Source organism: Gorilla gorilla, chromosome 19 (assembly GCF_029281585.2).
Source record: "Gorilla gorilla gorilla isolate KB3781 chromosome 19, NHGRI_mGorGor1-v2.1_pri, whole genome shotgun sequence".
NCBI lineage: Eukaryota > Metazoa > Chordata > Mammalia > Primates > Hominidae > Gorilla > Gorilla gorilla.
Window position 1 is genome coordinate 23,646,830 of NC_073243.2, and position 16,725 is coordinate 23,663,554.

The following is a 16,725-nucleotide window of genomic DNA, read 5'->3' on the forward strand; positions in this document are numbered from 1 at the left end:
GGAAACAACACGTGGCCGACCCACCTGGTCAAACTTCTTCTGCTTCTTCTCCAAGTTGGAGGCGACCTGGCGCTGGTGGTCCAGGTCCACCGTGAGGTCGTCCAGCTCCTGCTGCAGGCGGTTCTTGGTCTTCTCCAGTTTGTCATACGCCAGTGCCTTCTCCTCCAGGCGCTGGCTCAGGGCCTCCGCGTCCTTCAGAAGCTTCTTCTTGGCTTCTTCCAGACTTTCAATTGTTCCCAGGTCATCATCTACTTTCTTCTTGGTATCAGCCAACTAGGTTTTGTGTAAGGACAAACAGAAAGCTCAGTATTAATGTACTCAATTGGGGCCGGGCATGGTGGCTCACGCCTGTAATCCCAGCACTTTGGGAGGCCGAGGCGGCAGGATCACTTGAGGTCAGGAGTTCGAGACCAGCCAGGCCAACATAGTGAAACCTCATCTCTACTAAAAATACAAAAATCGCCTGTCTGTAGTCTCGGCTACTGGGGAGGCTGAGGTGGGAGGATCACTTGAGCCCAGGAGGTGGAGGTTGCAGTGAGCTGAGATCACGCCACTGCACTCCAGCCTGGGTGACAAAGTGAGACTCTATCTCAAGGGGAAAAAAAAAAAGAACTCAATTAGTTTTTGCCTTTGAAGAAAAAAAAACCTTTTGTTTTTAATATTTTGAGAGAAGAAAAATCAATACTGTGATTTTAAAACAAATGAGTCTTAGACTGTCACTTAATTTCTTAGCTAATAGTCCATAAAATGATGACTGGATTGAAATCTTACATCGTTGACACAGTCCTAGGTCCTTATTTTAAGGGCTTCCAGCATTATAACCAGCATGTGGCTGGGTCAAAGAAAAACCATTTAATGGGCTTAATTTAGTACGACCTAATTAACTGTCCCAAATGGAGCTGAGACAGCCCAGCACAGCAGGGCCAGGATCTGCTGAAGGCACACATCGAGGCCACCGCGGCTTCCTAAAGAGGACGCACACCTGGGACTGCAGGGCCAGCACTTGCTTCTCCAGGTTCTTCCTGGCCTCCTCCTCCTCCTCCTGCTGCTCCTGAAGACTGTTCTTCTCCTCTTCCAGCTGCCGGATCCGACTGCTCAGGTTTAGTTTCTGGCGTGTCTCCTCCTGAAGAAGCTCCTGTGTTTTTTTTAAAAGGGCAACACTTCCGTTTTATTTATCACCAAAACAAATACACCTGTATTAAAGAATTCATGTCGTACAAAAGAGACAGCCTCAATGCATGAGAACGCCCAGTGACATTAACAAACACAGATGATTTAAAAACACACACGATAACTTTGTAAAAGCTCTTCACACCAACACTGCTTCAGACCCATCTCTGAAAAACGAATGGCGGCGCCATCCACCCAGGGGCCCAGGCTGGAGCCTCCAGGCATCCCCGAGGCCTCCCCTCCTGCATCCCCCACCACACCCCGCCTCTCCTCAGTCACGCCTGGAATCCCTTCCTCTCCACCCCCTGCCCCGTCTTAGTTCAGGCCCTCAGCCCTTCGAACTAGGATCACCTCTCCCGTCTTAGGCATCCCCTCAGTTATCGTCCTTTGTATTTCCTGCCAGATTGACTTCTAAAATGTAAGCACAAACATGTTTTTCCTGTTACTTTCAGACTGGAAAGTCTTCAGAGGCATTGGTTGTGTGGAGCAGAATTTCTGGGCCATGGCTCCGGCCTCCTCTAGTCTCACTCACCAGGCCGCACCTTGTCATGCATGGGGTGTGCTTTGGTTAAAATGAACTTGTCCCCAACTGCCTAATTATTCCACTTTTGGCCTGTCTGAGATTTTTTTTTTTTAATCCCCAGCACCTAGCCTAAAGCCTGGCAAATAAACACTCATAAGTGTTTGTAAATTTAACAAAACTAACCTGTAAAACTCCAAGAATAAAGTGCTACATTATTTTCAAGTAACCTGTAGCTGACTTAAAAACATCCCTAATGGATGATGCAATACAGGTCTTAACAGTCTGATAAGCCTCAACTCACCCTTTTACAAAATGGACTGTTTCTCACAGGTCAGCACGATGAAATTCCAACCATAAGGAAACAATCTTATTGGAAATGGCCAGCAAGACATTGTGTGCAGCAGGACCATAGCTTGGGTCAACCACAGCCCAGGCAGCGGCCGTGAATGGCAGCTGGAGCTGTCTCCGAGGCCACCCACGTGCCTGCCAGACACACGAACCCCAGGGGCTCTACATCAAGACACTGAGCTTCCAGGGAGAAATCCCGAGTAGCAAGGCTGGCTCCAAATAAAAGTATGACATAAAACTAGTAAGAGGTGACACAGAAGGCAATTCTGGGGCCAGCATATTTCACCAGCTTATATATTACAGAAATGTTAGTTATTATAAAGACCCCTTGCTCCCCAGGGAATACCTGTGTATCCTGTAGTTGAGACTCAAGACTAGCTGCATCCTTAGCAAATTTAATACCCTTCTTCTCTGCTTCTTCCAGAAGGGTGGAGACATTATCTAGCTCATTCTGTAAGGAGCAGAAGATTAAATTCAACTCAATAGTAAGCAAGCAGAAAGGGTCTAGAAACACAGCTTTTAAACAGAACACAAATAGAGAAGAACTCGGGGGGAGTGTGAACCTGAAACTACCCATTCAGTTAAGGAAGACTCACCACCAAGAGTCTGTTGCCTTCAAACGGAGCTCAAATAAGTAGGTACTAGAACCTGCCTCCCTGGCCACCTTAATAGTCTCTACCCATGAAAAGGACAGGGGGCGGGGGGGTCTCCTAACTGGTTTCCTACCTTCTTCTATTTTTATCATGAAGATACAAAAATTAAAGCAAAGCCTCTGAAAGAGTGACTGTATCCTCTGTGGGGAGGCTGAAGGCCAGCAGGTGCTTGATTTTGGTCCTTCACACGAACGTGCGTTAACCATATGTTTTGGGAGGAAAGTATAATTCACATTCTTATAGAACTTGAAGCTTCTATAAAAGGGGTACAAGAAAGGTTTTTTTTTTTTTTTTTTTTTTTTTTTTTTTGAGATAGTCTCACCCTGTCGCCCTGGCTGGAGTGCAGTGGTGCGATCTGGGCTCACTGCAACCTTTGCCTCCTGGGTTCAAGCGATTCTCCTGCCTTAGCCTCCTGAGTGGCTGGGATTACAGGCGCTTGCTACCGCGCCTGGCTAATTTTTTGTATCTTTAGTAGAGACGGGGTTTCACCATGTTGGCCAGGCTGGTCTCAAACTCCTGACCTCCTGATCTGCCTGCCCCGGCCTCCCAAAGTGCTGGGATGACAGATGTGAGCCACCACACCCGGCTGGAAGTTCTTTTAGGTTTCAAAAAACTGGTATTATATGTTCATCATGAATATTTAAGCTATTTCTTATGGTCAGATTTAATTAATAATATTTTTTTCTTCTCAATTAATGATATTTCTAAAATATTTTCCAAACAAATCTTTGTGGTATAAGATGCTTTATAATTTTTGACGACAGTGGGTGCTGGGAAGACGCAGAGGGACACAGAGGGGCAGCAGGGCGCCGTGCGTTCTCGCTAGTCCTCGTCACACCGGCCAAGGGAGAGTGGACGGTGGCACAGCCACAACAGAGCACATGCTGTAACGCTTCCATGTTCACTCTGTTTAGCAACATCCTTCACAGAGCTCACACTTCATCAGTCTTGGGAACAGTGTGGTGGGGAAGGGCTCCAAAGTCAAGAGGGACTCCTGCCTTCAGCACCAGCTCTAGAAGTTGCCAGGTAAGTCACCAGAGCGGGCAAGAGCCTTAGCTTCTTTGAGCCTCAGGTTCCTCACCTACCAGAGGGGTTGACTGAGGATTAAATGGGGAACAACGTACATGGGAGCCTAGCATATGCCTGGTGCGGCACAGGGGACAAGGAACTGTCACTCCCCTCCCTTCCCCGCCGTAGGCAGAGTTCATAATGCTGTTTCAGAGATTTTCTCTTTTAGGAATAGCTTTCCAGATTGTGTGTGAGAGCACGCACACAATATTTCAGTACCTACACGTTAACACAGCAGGCCGGGACCACCCTCCTTCGAAAGGCCTGCTTGCGATGTTGACCTTTGGCTGGTGTGTGGGAACTTGAGTTTAGCAAGAGTTCCCACTATTTCCTGAACAATAAGGGTGGCTTTTCTCTAAACTGTCCATGTAAACAATATGGTCTATGTTGAACACCTACGTTTCTTCTGGGAGTCTGCAATTTGGGTTTATGCTAGGCAAGAGGTGCCTATGTAACCAGCCCCTAATAAAAACCCTGGGGGCCGAGTCTGTAATGGGCTTCTTGGAAGAAAACATTTCACGCATGCTGTCAGGACTCACAGCTGGAGGAATTAAGCACGTGCTGTGTGACTCCACTGGGAGAGGACTCCTGGAAGCTTGTTCCTGGTTTCGTCAGCACCTCAGCCCTCGTGCCCTTTCCTTTTACTGATTTTGCTTTGTATCTTTTCACTGTAATAAATCTTTGCCATGAGCAGGCCTCTCTGCTGAGTCCTAGAGTCCTGGAGAATCATGTACTGTAGTGTGGTCTTGGGCCTCGGACACAAGACAGCTCGGTAATGCTTTTTCAATGTGGCAATATAGGATGTACATCTTTTCTTACCAATAAGGACTCATCGACTATATTGTTTTTGCTGGTTGCATAGAAATCCATATTAAACATTAAAGTTATTTCCAACCACAGTCAGCCCTTCCTATCCATAGGTTCCATCTGTGGATTCAACCAACCATGTATTAAAAATATTCAGAAAAGGGCCGGGCGCGGTGGCTCATGCCTGTAATCCCAGCACTTTGGGAGGCTGAGGCAGGCAGATCACGAGGTCAGGAGATCGAGACCATCCTGGCTAACACAGTGAAACCCCATCTCTACTAGAAATGCAAAAAATTAGCCAGGCATGGTGGCGGGTGCCTGTAGTCCCAGCTACCCAGGAGGCTGAGGCAGGAGAATGGTGTGAACCCGGGAGGCAGAGCTTGCAGTGAGCTGAGATTGCACCACTACACTCCAGCCTGGGCGACAGAGCGAGACTCCGTCTCAAAAAAAAAAAAAAAAAAATCAGAAAAAAACCCCTGCATGTGCACTGACCATGTACAGTTCATGACTCTTTTGGGTTATTTCCTAAAAACATGACTTTTTTGAGTCGTTATTTCCTAAAACATACAGTGTAACAACTTTTTACATAGCAGTTACATCGTCTTAGGTATTATAAGTAATCTAGAGATGATTTATAGTATATGGGAGGATGTGCATATATGCAAATACTACGCCTTTTTTTTTTTTTTTTTGAGACAGAGTCTTGTTCTGTTGTCCAGGCTGGAGTGCAGTGGCGTGATCTCGGCTCACTGCAATCTCCACCTCCCTGGATTCAAGCGATTCTCCTGCTTCAGCCTCCTGAGTAGCTGGGATTACAGGTGTGCACCACCACACCTGGCCAATTTTTTTTGTATTTTTTAGAAGAGACAGGGTTTTGCCATGTTGGCCAGGCTGGTCTCAAACTCCTGACCTCAGGTGATCTGCCCACCTCAGCCTCCCAAAGTGCTGCGATTATGGTGTGGGCTACCACGCCCGGCCCCATACTATGCCATTTTTATTAGGGACTCCAGCATCAGAAGATTTTGGTATCTGCAGGAGGTCCTGGATGTAATCCCCCAGTGGATACTGAGGGCTGACTGTATATACTTTTGTACACACTTCTGCAATGAACATTCTTGAAGTTGACTCTGTGTGTACATCCTTAGTTAATTCCCTAGGATAAATGACTAGACATGGATTTTTCGGGTCTAAGGATACTCACAGTTTTAAGGCTCGTGATCTAAGACTGCCAAACTGTCCTTTAGAAGAGGTTGCACTAGGCCGTGCACAGTAGCTCAAGCCTGTAATCTCAGCACTTTGGGAGGCTGAGGGGGGCGGATCACGAGGTCAGGAGATCGAGACCATCCTGGCTAACGTGGTGAAACCCCGTCTCTACTGAAAAATTCAAAAAATTAGCCGGACATGGTGGCGGGTGCCTGTAGTCCCAGCTACTCGGGAGACTGAGGCAGGAGAATAGTGTGAACCCGGGAGACAGAGGGTGCAGTGAGCAGAGACTGCGCCACTGCACTCCAGCCTGGGCAACAGAGCGAGACTCTGTCTCAAACAAAAACAAAAACAAAAAAAAAGGTTGCACTAATTTATACCAGCAGTGTTAAAAAACAAAACTCTCGTAAATCTTTGCCAATGTGAAGTATAATTTTTTCATTGTTCCTATTCTCTTATTTACTGGACTAATGGAGAAGCTGAAGTGCTTAAAACTGTTAAGCAACTATAAACACAATTCAAAGTGGAACTGATCAAGTCCAATCATGCTGTGTTCTTCTTAAAATAAATATTATTTAACTTCATCAAAGTAATAGACACTAGGGACACCTAAGACTCGATGTATTTACTGGATAGCAATTTTCAGGTATTGCACAGCACACTGGCCATGGGTCTCTTATTGCACAGAGGGATACAATGATAAATTAGGGACATACTACAGTGGGACGTGTGTAGAGCGGAGGTTTCCGGCTTACCTGCAGCTTACTTGCTTTCTCCGCCAGCTCCACCCTGAGCCTGTCGCCTTCAGAGACCTTGGCATGGAGCTCCTGGACCTGCGCGTCGAGCTTCTTCCTCTTGTGCTCAGACTCGGCCTTGACCTGCTGCAGGACCTTCACCTCACACGCCAGCTCCTTGTTATCTGTCTCCAGGCCCTGCTTGTTCTTCTCTAGATTTGCTTTGAACTAGGAGACGGAAGGGAAAACATAATTCACTAGTTATTTTCTAAAACTCCATACAGAGGACTGCTTTTTGAGTCTGCAGAATTGTGCCTATCACACAGTGAGTCTGTAGTCAACATCTGTTGAATGAATGAATGAAAGTGTTTGCTGTTCTCTGAGTGTGAGGATTTCTACGTAAGGAACACACGCGTACATAATGCTCCGAGGAGCAGATGCACATATTTAGGGGCTCACTGGGCTAAGTAATTAGCCTTGTCCATGCCAGGTGTGTCCTGTCTGCAGAGTCATCACTCACACTGTCCTCTGTATAAAAAAGTGTTGTTAGTGTAAAGAATTGTTTTACACTTACTAACATGAGCAGGCACCCTTGGTGCAGGGGTGGCCACAACAGGATGTATCTCCAATGACATCTTGCCTCAGGGACAAGATTGGGTGTAGTAAGGTGGTCACATGGGAATCTGGGCCAGACTGTCTGGCTTCAAGCTGCCTTTCCACGAACCAGCTGTGTGACCCTGGCTTAATTCCCTAACACCGCTGGACCTCAGTTTCCTTGTCTTTTAAATGGGAATTATAGGAGACTGTGCCACAGGGTTGCAGCAAAGATTAAGGAAGGCAATTCGTGTAGGGTACTTAGCACAGTACTTGACACAAACATAAATGTTCCGTAAATGCTAATATTGTCATTGTCTAAATTAAAAGGTGGCATGTGGCTAGGCAAAGAACAGAAAGATGGAGAAACTGGAGCAAGAACCAAGTCACAAAGGCAAGGATGATTATGGGAAGTCATGGAGGCCAGTCTGCACAGGAGGGTGGCGTGAGTCACAGGGCACATGAAATTAAGTTTCAGGAGAACGGAAAGCCTGTGTCTGAGATACAGAAGTGGGTACAATGAATGAAAGCCAACACTGTGTTTGGTGGCTGAGGTGAGATCACAGGCAGGGAAGGACAAGAAGGGAGAGATGAATGTCAGGAACCCCTGAAGGGGAACATCGGCAGGACTTGTGACTTACTGGCAGCAGACAAGTTAGGGAAGAATGACTTTCAAACCATTCGGGGTTTTGAGTGAAGCCACTGGGAGAAGGATTTAGTGAGAAGAGACACTGGGGAGGACTGTGTGGTTTGAGATGGTGGCTGGATCCATGCACTTGCATCTGGCTTTTCTTCCTAAGGAGACAGTGTGTTTTCTGAAAGCCGCTCCTGCCTTGGCAACTGGGTACCCAGCAGCCCACTCAGTGACGTACAGAGGCTGGAGCCTAATCAATACATGACTGAACAGAACGGGCAGATAGGATGGGAGTGGCTCTGACGGCAGACTTTCTCCAGGCCACAGCACACGGCAGGGCCTCCCTTACCCGCTTGGCCTGTTCCAGCTGCTCTGAGAGCTCCTCCAGGGCTGTTGCGTGTCTTTGTCTCATGTCCTGGATTTGAGCTTCATGGTTCTTAGTTTCCTCCTCAAGAGCTTTCTTCAGCTCTGCCACTTCTTGTTCACGTTTTGTACTAGAGAAGGACATTTTTTAAGAGAGATCAGAATTAGCTGACTGATTAAAAACACATTTTCTTTTTGAAAAAGTACTGTTTTTGTTTTAAATATTACATAAATTCCTTTAATAAATACTTGATGTGCTATTTCCAGTAGGCTGGCAGGTCTGTTACTGTGATATCAGAAATCCTCCTAGAGAGCTGAGTAGTGGTTCATGCCTATAACCCTGGCAATTTGGGAGGCTAAGGTGGATTGCTTGAGCCTGGGAGGTTGAGGCTACAATGAGCTATGATTGCGCCACTGCACGCCAGCCTGGGCGAGTGAGACCCTATCTTTAAAAAAAAAAAACAAAAAAACAAACAACCAGTGCAACTTCCATGCCATGTCTGGCTTATCAAGACACAGGGTGACATCCCTAGGGGTCTTCAAATTGTTCTGGGCAGTCTGGTTTCACCAGAGGTCAGGAATTGGTTAACACAAGATGCCAAACTGCCTGCCATAGCCCCAACAGACTTGAATAAAACTGGAGAAAGGGAGTCTCCCAGAGATTTTCAAAAGTGAAGGGGTGGCAAAGGCCAAATGAATCAGGACGTTGCAGTGTAACAAAGCAAGACTCTTAGCGTCCATGTGAAGAAGCCACAATTAACTAACATCCTCCCAAAATTCTACCAGGAAATGGCTTAAGGTTGGGGAGGAGGGCATTATCTTTTGGAGGGGCAGGAAAATTAAAAGGCAGCTCAAAGGGTTCAGAAAGGGTCTCTGATGTTTGATATGAGAACACAGCAAGTCTATGGCCATAGAATTGGAATGTTCTGACATAAACTGTGGTTTTATCTAACCTGCACTTTACGGTATGAAGATCACATTAGCATTAAATATCTTTCCATGGCTTTCTAATATTTTTAAAATTGGCTGTAACAAATACAGGGTAACTTGAATAACCAGAGTTATTCACTGTCTAGAAGAGATCTTACTTCTCATGGCGAGTCCCTCTAAATTTGTTAATCTGAGCACCGTGTTTAAGCACGAGCTTGATGAAGACTGAAGCCAGTCAGGTAAACAGCACTCCTGCTAAGACCTATATTAGCACCGTTGAATTAGCTACAACCTCACACTAATCCTGAAGCACACTGCTAGCAAACTTGCTCTATACTTTATAACATGTCACAACTTAGAACAGTGATTTACACACTGATTCCCGTGTGGACACATTATCCCTCTCTTCACCTCTCTTTTCCTCGCTTCTCATGGAGTCACAAGATGCAGGGGCTGGCTGAGAGATCCCTGTGCCAAGAGAACAGGGCCTGGTGGCTGCCAGCTCCATGGTCGCATGTAGCCCAGCCAGAAGGAATCACTAAGGATTCTTTGTGGTCCAGCCTAGCTCAGCCCCAAGTTCCACTGGCTCAGCCAGAGGTCAAAGACGTGCTGGTCTGGTCCTGTCCTCTGCAAGGCTCCCATCGAGATTGTTTCAGCTCACTCCAGGGAAATCTCTCCTACTAGCAGCATGTTGTCTTTTGGGAAAATAGTTTGTGTGTGTGTGTGTCTGTGTGTGTCTATGTGTGTGTTCCTCATCCCTACTTGAATCCAGTGGTCAAAGGAAACCTTCACCTTCTCTTCTCCAGGCTGAACAACCCCATTTCTTTCAGTTTTTCATCAAAAGTCCGTAAGAGAGTGAAAATGCCAGTGAGTCTGCAGAAGAGTATATGATTTACGGAGGACTGTTACTTTATACTAATCATGGGAAGAACCAGGGCCCAGGTGGCGCGGTTTGCGTTCTCTAAGGGTCCTTAGCAAGAATGGAGGACATGTCTGAGCTGCAGGCAAAACAGAATCAGTGAGTGCTACAGCTGAGCATAGGCATGGTTTTAATAAATATGCGCATTTAGTTTTTTGCAAGGGTTGGATGGAAAAATGATCAGAACCTTATTTTCTATTGCAGTCAAAAGCCCAGCTGAGAGTGGAGAGTTCAGCCAAGTCTAGTTCAGTGGTTTCTAGATTTTAAAAAAGCAGATATGTCAAAGAGAAGTCCAGGACTTAAACTACTAAAAGCAGTTACTCTGCTGAAGTGGGGTAAGGGCTGGGCGCGGTGGCTCATGCCTGTAATCCCAGCACTTTGGGAGGCCAAGGCGGGCGGATCACCTGAGGTCGGGAGTTTGCGACCAGCCTGACTAACATGGAGAAGCCCCATCTCTACCAAAAAATACAAAATTAGCCGGGCGTGGTGGCGCATGCCTGTAATCCCAGCTACTCGGGAGGCTGAGGCAGGAAAATCGTTTGAACCCGGGAGGCGGAGGTTGCAGTGAGCCGAGATCGCACCATCGTGCTCCGGCCTGGGCAATAAGAGCAAAACTCCGTCTCAAAAAAATAAAAAAATAAAATAAAATAAAATAAAAAAGTGGGGTAGGAAGCCTCGAACCATGCCTGGCTCAGATGGGGTTTTTCCTCTCTCTGGGTAAAAGCTGAAGACAAAAACCAACCAACCTCTGTCCGGCTGCCATAGCTGTACATATTCATGGCTAGGATCATGGCAAACATTCCAAGGCTCACCCCTCTGTTCTCCAGCACAGAGAGCCTCCCCACACCCACCATCTGACCTCAGTCTCACTGCTCAATCGAGCCGGCCTGCCCTGTGGACACCATGATGTCATTCTTTCCACGACCAAGTGCCCAGGTTTCCAGCTGCTGGGTGGACCCAGCTGATGACATCCTTGTCCTCTGGGGAAATGCACTGGTTTTCACCACAACCTGTTTCCCTCCTGGTTGCTCTGGGTCATTTTCTGCCTCTCTGGCCACACTTGCATTCATAAACAATTCCCTCTCTCCTTCTTGCTTTATTCCAGGCCTCAGCAACTCCCCAGGGTGATGGGCTATCCTTTCCATCATTCACACCCTGGAAGAGCCAGCAGGTGTGCCTGCAGCCAGCCAAGGCGCGAGGGTTCCCTTCTGGCTGGGACTCCTGGGGTGGCCCTGAGGCACTTGGCAGTGTGAGTCTGGGAGGGAGCAGATGGCCTCTGCCAGGACAGCAAGCTGGCACACCCTCCACGCTGCTCTCCACAGTGATGACACCTATGAGTCCGTGGGAGCCGCAGGCCAGCACCTCCAGGCCTGCGTACCGGCTCACTGCCAAGGCTCTCCTGCGACTCGTGGGCTGCCACACTGCAGCTTTCTACCCGGGAGCCTTCTCTGGCCATGTTCACCTATGCTCGTCACTTTTTTCATGCCCGCCCTGGCTGCTGGCTCATGATGCTGCATATGCCTCTGCCCACTGCACACTCTGTCCCAGTGCATGCACCAGCCTTCTTCTCACCCTTGTGAAGGCACCCTTCCCTTTTCAGCTGGTTACCTACACCGTTCACACCACCTGGCACTGCCAGCATATGTGCCTGGCCTTCTGGGTATCTCCTCCTATTCCTGTGTTTACCCTTCTCCCTCTGGTCCTATCTATCTAAATCTCTTTTCACTGCCCCCTGCTCTGTGTAGTTGTCACTCTCTCCCCCTAGATATCCATCACTGACCACAGCTTTTCCGATCACATCCATCTCACTCTGTGTCCCTCAGTCTGCTGGTTTACCCACCCACCCCTGCACAGGTATTTCTACCCATAGGCTGGTCTATTTCTAACCATTACCATTTAATCACCGTTCCACCTGCCATCACAAGGAAAAGCACACCACCTCCCAAAGACAGCAAGCACACCAGGCATTTCTGCATGGGCTCGGTGGAGAGGTCGGCGGGGGCCTGGACCCTGCTTCCTCTCCCACACTCACCGTAGTTCCTGCTGGGCTGCCGTGGTGTCCAGCGTGTCCTCCAGCTCTGTTTTCAGAGCTTCCAGTTCCTCACTCAAGTCCCTTTTCTGCTTTTCGGCCTTGTTCCGTGAAGCCTTCTCGGATTCAAAGTCTTCCTGAAGTTCAGCAATTTGGGCTTGTAGCTCTCGCACAACTTTAAGGGCATTGTTCTTATGGAGTGTTTCATCGTCACCTCTGTTAAAACACCCAGGCGCAAGAGGCACTCAGAGATGGCACCCGGATAGCCTGTTTCTCAGGCGAGCCCCAGCCCCTGAGCACCTCTCCACGAGACCCCAGTCCCACATCCCTCCTCCTGGGGCCTGAGGCTGGTGCAGATGCTCAGCACCTGCTAGGGCAGGAGGAGGTTCTCAGGTAGAGGCCTTGCTGAAGGCCCCAAAGCTAATGGTGGCAGAGCCAGAACTAGATTCCAGCCCAGCCCCCTTTCCAAACGACCATGCTTCTCCATTAAAAGGTAGGACACTCTTACTTTAGCCCTTAGAATATGAAAACATTTTCTCTGAAGTCAAAGGCTGTTATAGTTAAAAATCTGCTTCTAACTATGAAGGAGTGACAGACCTCCTCATCACACCGGAACCCAGCCAAACCAGGGATGCTCAGAGAACACACCAGAACCCAGCCAAACCAGGGATGCTCAGAGAACACAGTAGAAGAAAGAGGCTCTCATCCTCATACCCTCCAGGTGCCTCTCTTCCATAGGGCATCTTTTTGTTTATGTCTGTGGTTTAAAATGTTGGAAGATTTTTCTGATTGGCAATAGTTGGGATGTTTGAGGTAAGGGAGATTTTTCTTGAAAGATTTTGATTGTAACACATTATAAACTCCAAGTATTACAACCATGTAGCCAAATAGTTATTCTTTATAAAGAAATGAAACATTAGACATATATTTATTACATCTGATTTGCATTCTAAACTGAATGGTTTAGAACTGATTATTGAATCATGCTCTCAGTGGAGAAATATTATTTCTGAAAAGTGATTTCCCTTCAAGTTCTAAAACATACTACAGGCTGGGCGTGGTGGCTCACACCTGTAATCCCAGCACTTTGGGAGGCCAAGTCAGGTGGATCACTTGGGGTCAGGAGTTTGGGACCAGCCTGACCAACATGGTGGAACCCCATGTCTACTAAAAATACAAAAATTAGCTGGTGTGGTGGTGCACACGTGTAATCCCAGCTAGTCAGGAGGCTGAGGCACGAGAATTGCTTGAACCCAGGAAGTGGAGTTTGCAGTGAGCTGAGATTGCACCACTGCACTCCAGCCTGGGTGACAGAGTGAGACTCCATTCAAAAAAATAAATAAATAAAACATACTACAGTTAATCTGTAATGTACAGAGACCAAAACATTTGTTATAGTGAAATAATTTGTTCTGGTGTGAATTTCCAAGGGTTTCATAATATAATTTGTCATTTTAAAGTATAAATATTGAGATGGTTTATGAGACTTTCTTGCTGCCCTGACACAAATTCTGTACACCTGGGCTTTTCACTTTCTCAGGTCACACCAAACAGCAAGCAAACCCCATCTCACTCTCCCAGGATTTTTGAATGCTCCCGAACATAACAAAGTCTGCTGAAACTCAGCCCCACGGGCTCCCGTGCAGCACAGCTGCTGGGCTGCAGACCTGGCCAGTGCGCCCTGCAGCTCCTCCTCCTTCTTGGCCAGCTGCAGCTTGAGCTCATCAATCTGCGCCTGCAGCTCTGCGATCTGGTCCTGCAGGTCGGTCGTCTCCCCGTCGAGTTTTCTTTTGGCCTTTTCCAGTTCCTGACGAGTCTTTTCTTCCTTCTTTAAGCGTTCTTTAAGGTAAGACATAAGAAGCTCTTCAACACACCGAGTGACTCACCACAGGAATAAACTAAAATACAGACTGATCCAAGTTGAAAATTAGCCATTTTATTCAAAAGCATGTCACTGCCCTGATGACATGGTCATGCGCTGATGTCAACTGCTCAGTCATTTCAAACCCACCGAGATCTGGAGGGGAGATAAATTAGTGTGGGGAGGGAATTTTAAGGAAGAAGTTGAGTGTCCTAAGAATGTCCTTTCATGGGAGGTGAGACCACACTGTGAGAGCCGAAGGGAGCTGGAATCCCCTCATGTCAAACACATCACTGTGCCCAGGTTTGCAAAGTGGCTCAGCAGGTGCTGGGGCAGCAATCGTAGCTGCCTGTCACCCCATTCCCTTTTCCATGGGAACCCCTGTTCTGAACCAAGAAAACTGCCGTCCTCGAGTACTGGGAGAGAGGAGACAGAAGAGTGGGCAGAGAGGGCCAGGCCTTTTTTCCACCCTCCCCTCTAAAATTCTGCAGTGATCTCTCAGTTAGCCCTAGTGATCTATTTCACTGAATGATTTATTTCCTCGCAACAACCTGTATGCCTTAGTGTTCTCCACCAGGAACCAATCTGCTGAGAGGATGAGACCGAGTGTCACAGGCTGATCAAACAGGTGAGTGAAAAAGCACATGTGCTTATGGGTACTTCCTCAGCAGAAGAACCATATACTAGTACAAATGGTTTATGAAAGTAATTTCATACTGACATGGCCTCTTTTGTTTATACTAAAACAAACAAATAAAACCCCAAATATTTTTTAAAAGCCAACCCCATCGTCTTCCTATCATAAACGCACACATTAACCAAGAGTGGGCACCTGCCTGCAGGCGCCTGCACAGAGCTCCCTCCCCCTGGTGATGGTACCGGTCTCTAGCTGCTCTTTCCAACTTCCATCCTCTTTTCTTATTTCTTTTGCAGAAGCTGTAATGTCCTAGGATTTCCTGAGATTACACTGTGGCTTGGCCCTCAGTAGTGTCTTCTCTGTATCTGCCAGCTTTTATGTCACTGGCCAGTCCCTTTGTGAGGTACTTTGTGGGCACTTTAATGCAGCTTTAGATTAAACGCAATGGTCTGTAGGACCCAAACAATATAACCCCAACCACGCCCACCAAAGAGCAGTATCTTTTACCACAGTACCAAAGTTAAAAAAGGAAAACCAGGCCTGGCGCCATGGCTCACGCCTGTAATCCCAGCACTCTGGGAGGCCAAGGTGGGTGGATCACCTAAGGTCAGGAGTTTGAGACCAGCCTGACCAACATGGTGAAATCCCATCTCTACTAAAAATACAAAATTAGCCAGGTGTGGTTGGTGCATGCCTGTAATCCCAGCTACTGGGGAGGCTGAGGCAAGAGAATCGCTTGAACGCGGGAGATGGAGGTTGCAGTGAGCCATGATTGCGCCACTGCACTCCAGCCTGGGCAACAAGAGTGAAATTCCATCTTAAAAAAAAAGAAAAAGGAAAACCATTTTATCATCATTTCAAGGCAACACAAAATAATCTTAAGACCCCTTTTTATTATGTTTTAAATACAGGGTCTCACTGTGTTACCTAGGCTGTAGTGCGGTTGCATGATCATAGCTCACTACAGTGAGCTCCTGGGCGCAAGCAATTCTGCTGCCTCTGTCACCCCATGATCACAGCTCACCAGAGTGAGCTCACTCTGGTGAGCTCCTGGGTGCAAGCAATCTTTCTGCCTCAGCTTCCAAGTAGCTGGGACTATAGATGTGCACCACTACGCCAGGCTAATTTGTAAATTTTTTGTAGAGATGGGGTCTCACTATGCTGCCCAGGCTGGTCTTAAACTCCTGGCCTCATGAGATCCTCCTGCCTCAGCGTCCCAAAGTGCTAGGATTACAGGCCTGAGACACCGTGCCCAGCCAAGGGACCTATTTTAATAAGTCAACCCAAACTGAAGGTCCTTATTGTTAGTAATCATCATGTATATTTTTTATTTTTGCATGTTCTGATTACAGTAAAAGCTAAACACTCACATGTCCTAGTCCTCGATTTCTCTAGCCCCAAACACTAACCTTCTAAATCTGAGATCATCACTTCTTGCTTATTCCTGATTTTGGCCAAGTTTTTCGCCTTTTCTTCCTCTTCAGCCAGCTGAGAGGAACACTCAGCAATGCGATCTTCCATGAGTTTCTTTTCCTGGACAGGAAAAATTGACTGCTTCAGAAAAGCCATTCAGAATGACCACTTGGGTTCTGTATTCCTCATAAAGGTCAACTTTGACTCGAGGGAAAATAAGTTCTATCGGCACTGCCTCCCCCAGCAGACTGTACACAGTCACATGCTGCAGAACGATGTTTCCGACAATGATGAACCGGATACACGACAGTGGTCTCCTAAGATGATCATGGAGCTGAAAACTTCATCAAGAGCTGTCATAACACCACAGTGCAATTACTCTATTTTTAAAATAAATGTACTGCAGCCTCAGTGTGCCATGTTGATAAAGTCTGCAGTCATGTACAGCAATGTCCTAGGCCTTCACATTCACTCAGCGCTCACTCACTGACTCACCCAGAGCAGCTTCCAGTCCTGCAAGCTCCGTTCATGGTGAGTGCCCAATAGAGGTGTGCCATTTTAAATCTTTTCTGTCATTTTTACCGTACCTTTTCTATCATATTTTTACTGGACTTTTGTGTGGATATGTTTAGATACACAAGTACTTATTAGCACTGTGTTCCAACTGCCTACAGTATTCAGGACAGTAACATGCTGTACAAGTGTGTGGCCTAGATGCAATCGGCCCACCGTCTGGTCTAGGTGTATAGCAGGCTCTACCATCTAGTTTGTGTCCATACACTCTGTGATGTTTGTACGAGGATAAAATAACTTCACAATGCATTTCCCAGAATGTGTCC

The 16,725-nt window shown here is 47.1% G+C and overlaps 1 protein-coding gene across 12 annotated transcripts in view; it reads right to left on the reverse strand.

The window, feature by feature from the left end:
* The window catches only part of MYH10 (myosin heavy chain 10), a 155,520-nt gene that overhangs the window by 18,446 nt on the left and 120,349 nt on the right, over positions 1–16,725 (reverse strand). For all 12 annotated transcript variants that reach the window (XM_019013302.3, XM_019013298.3, XM_055367463.2 and 9 more), the window contains 8 exons: positions 15,883–16,006; positions 13,643–13,814; positions 11,979–12,191; positions 8,084–8,228; positions 6,528–6,734; positions 2,388–2,492; positions 983–1,135; positions 25–273 (listed from right to left, as the gene is read on the reverse strand). In XM_019013302.3, coding sequence (XP_018868847.3) covers positions 25–273; positions 983–1,135; positions 2,388–2,492; positions 6,528–6,734; positions 8,084–8,228; positions 11,979–12,191; positions 13,643–13,814; positions 15,883–16,006 — 1,368 coding nt within the window. The remainder of the gene's footprint in view (positions 1–24; positions 274–982; positions 1,136–2,387; positions 2,493–6,527; positions 6,735–8,083; positions 8,229–11,978; positions 12,192–13,642; positions 13,815–15,882; positions 16,007–16,725) is intronic.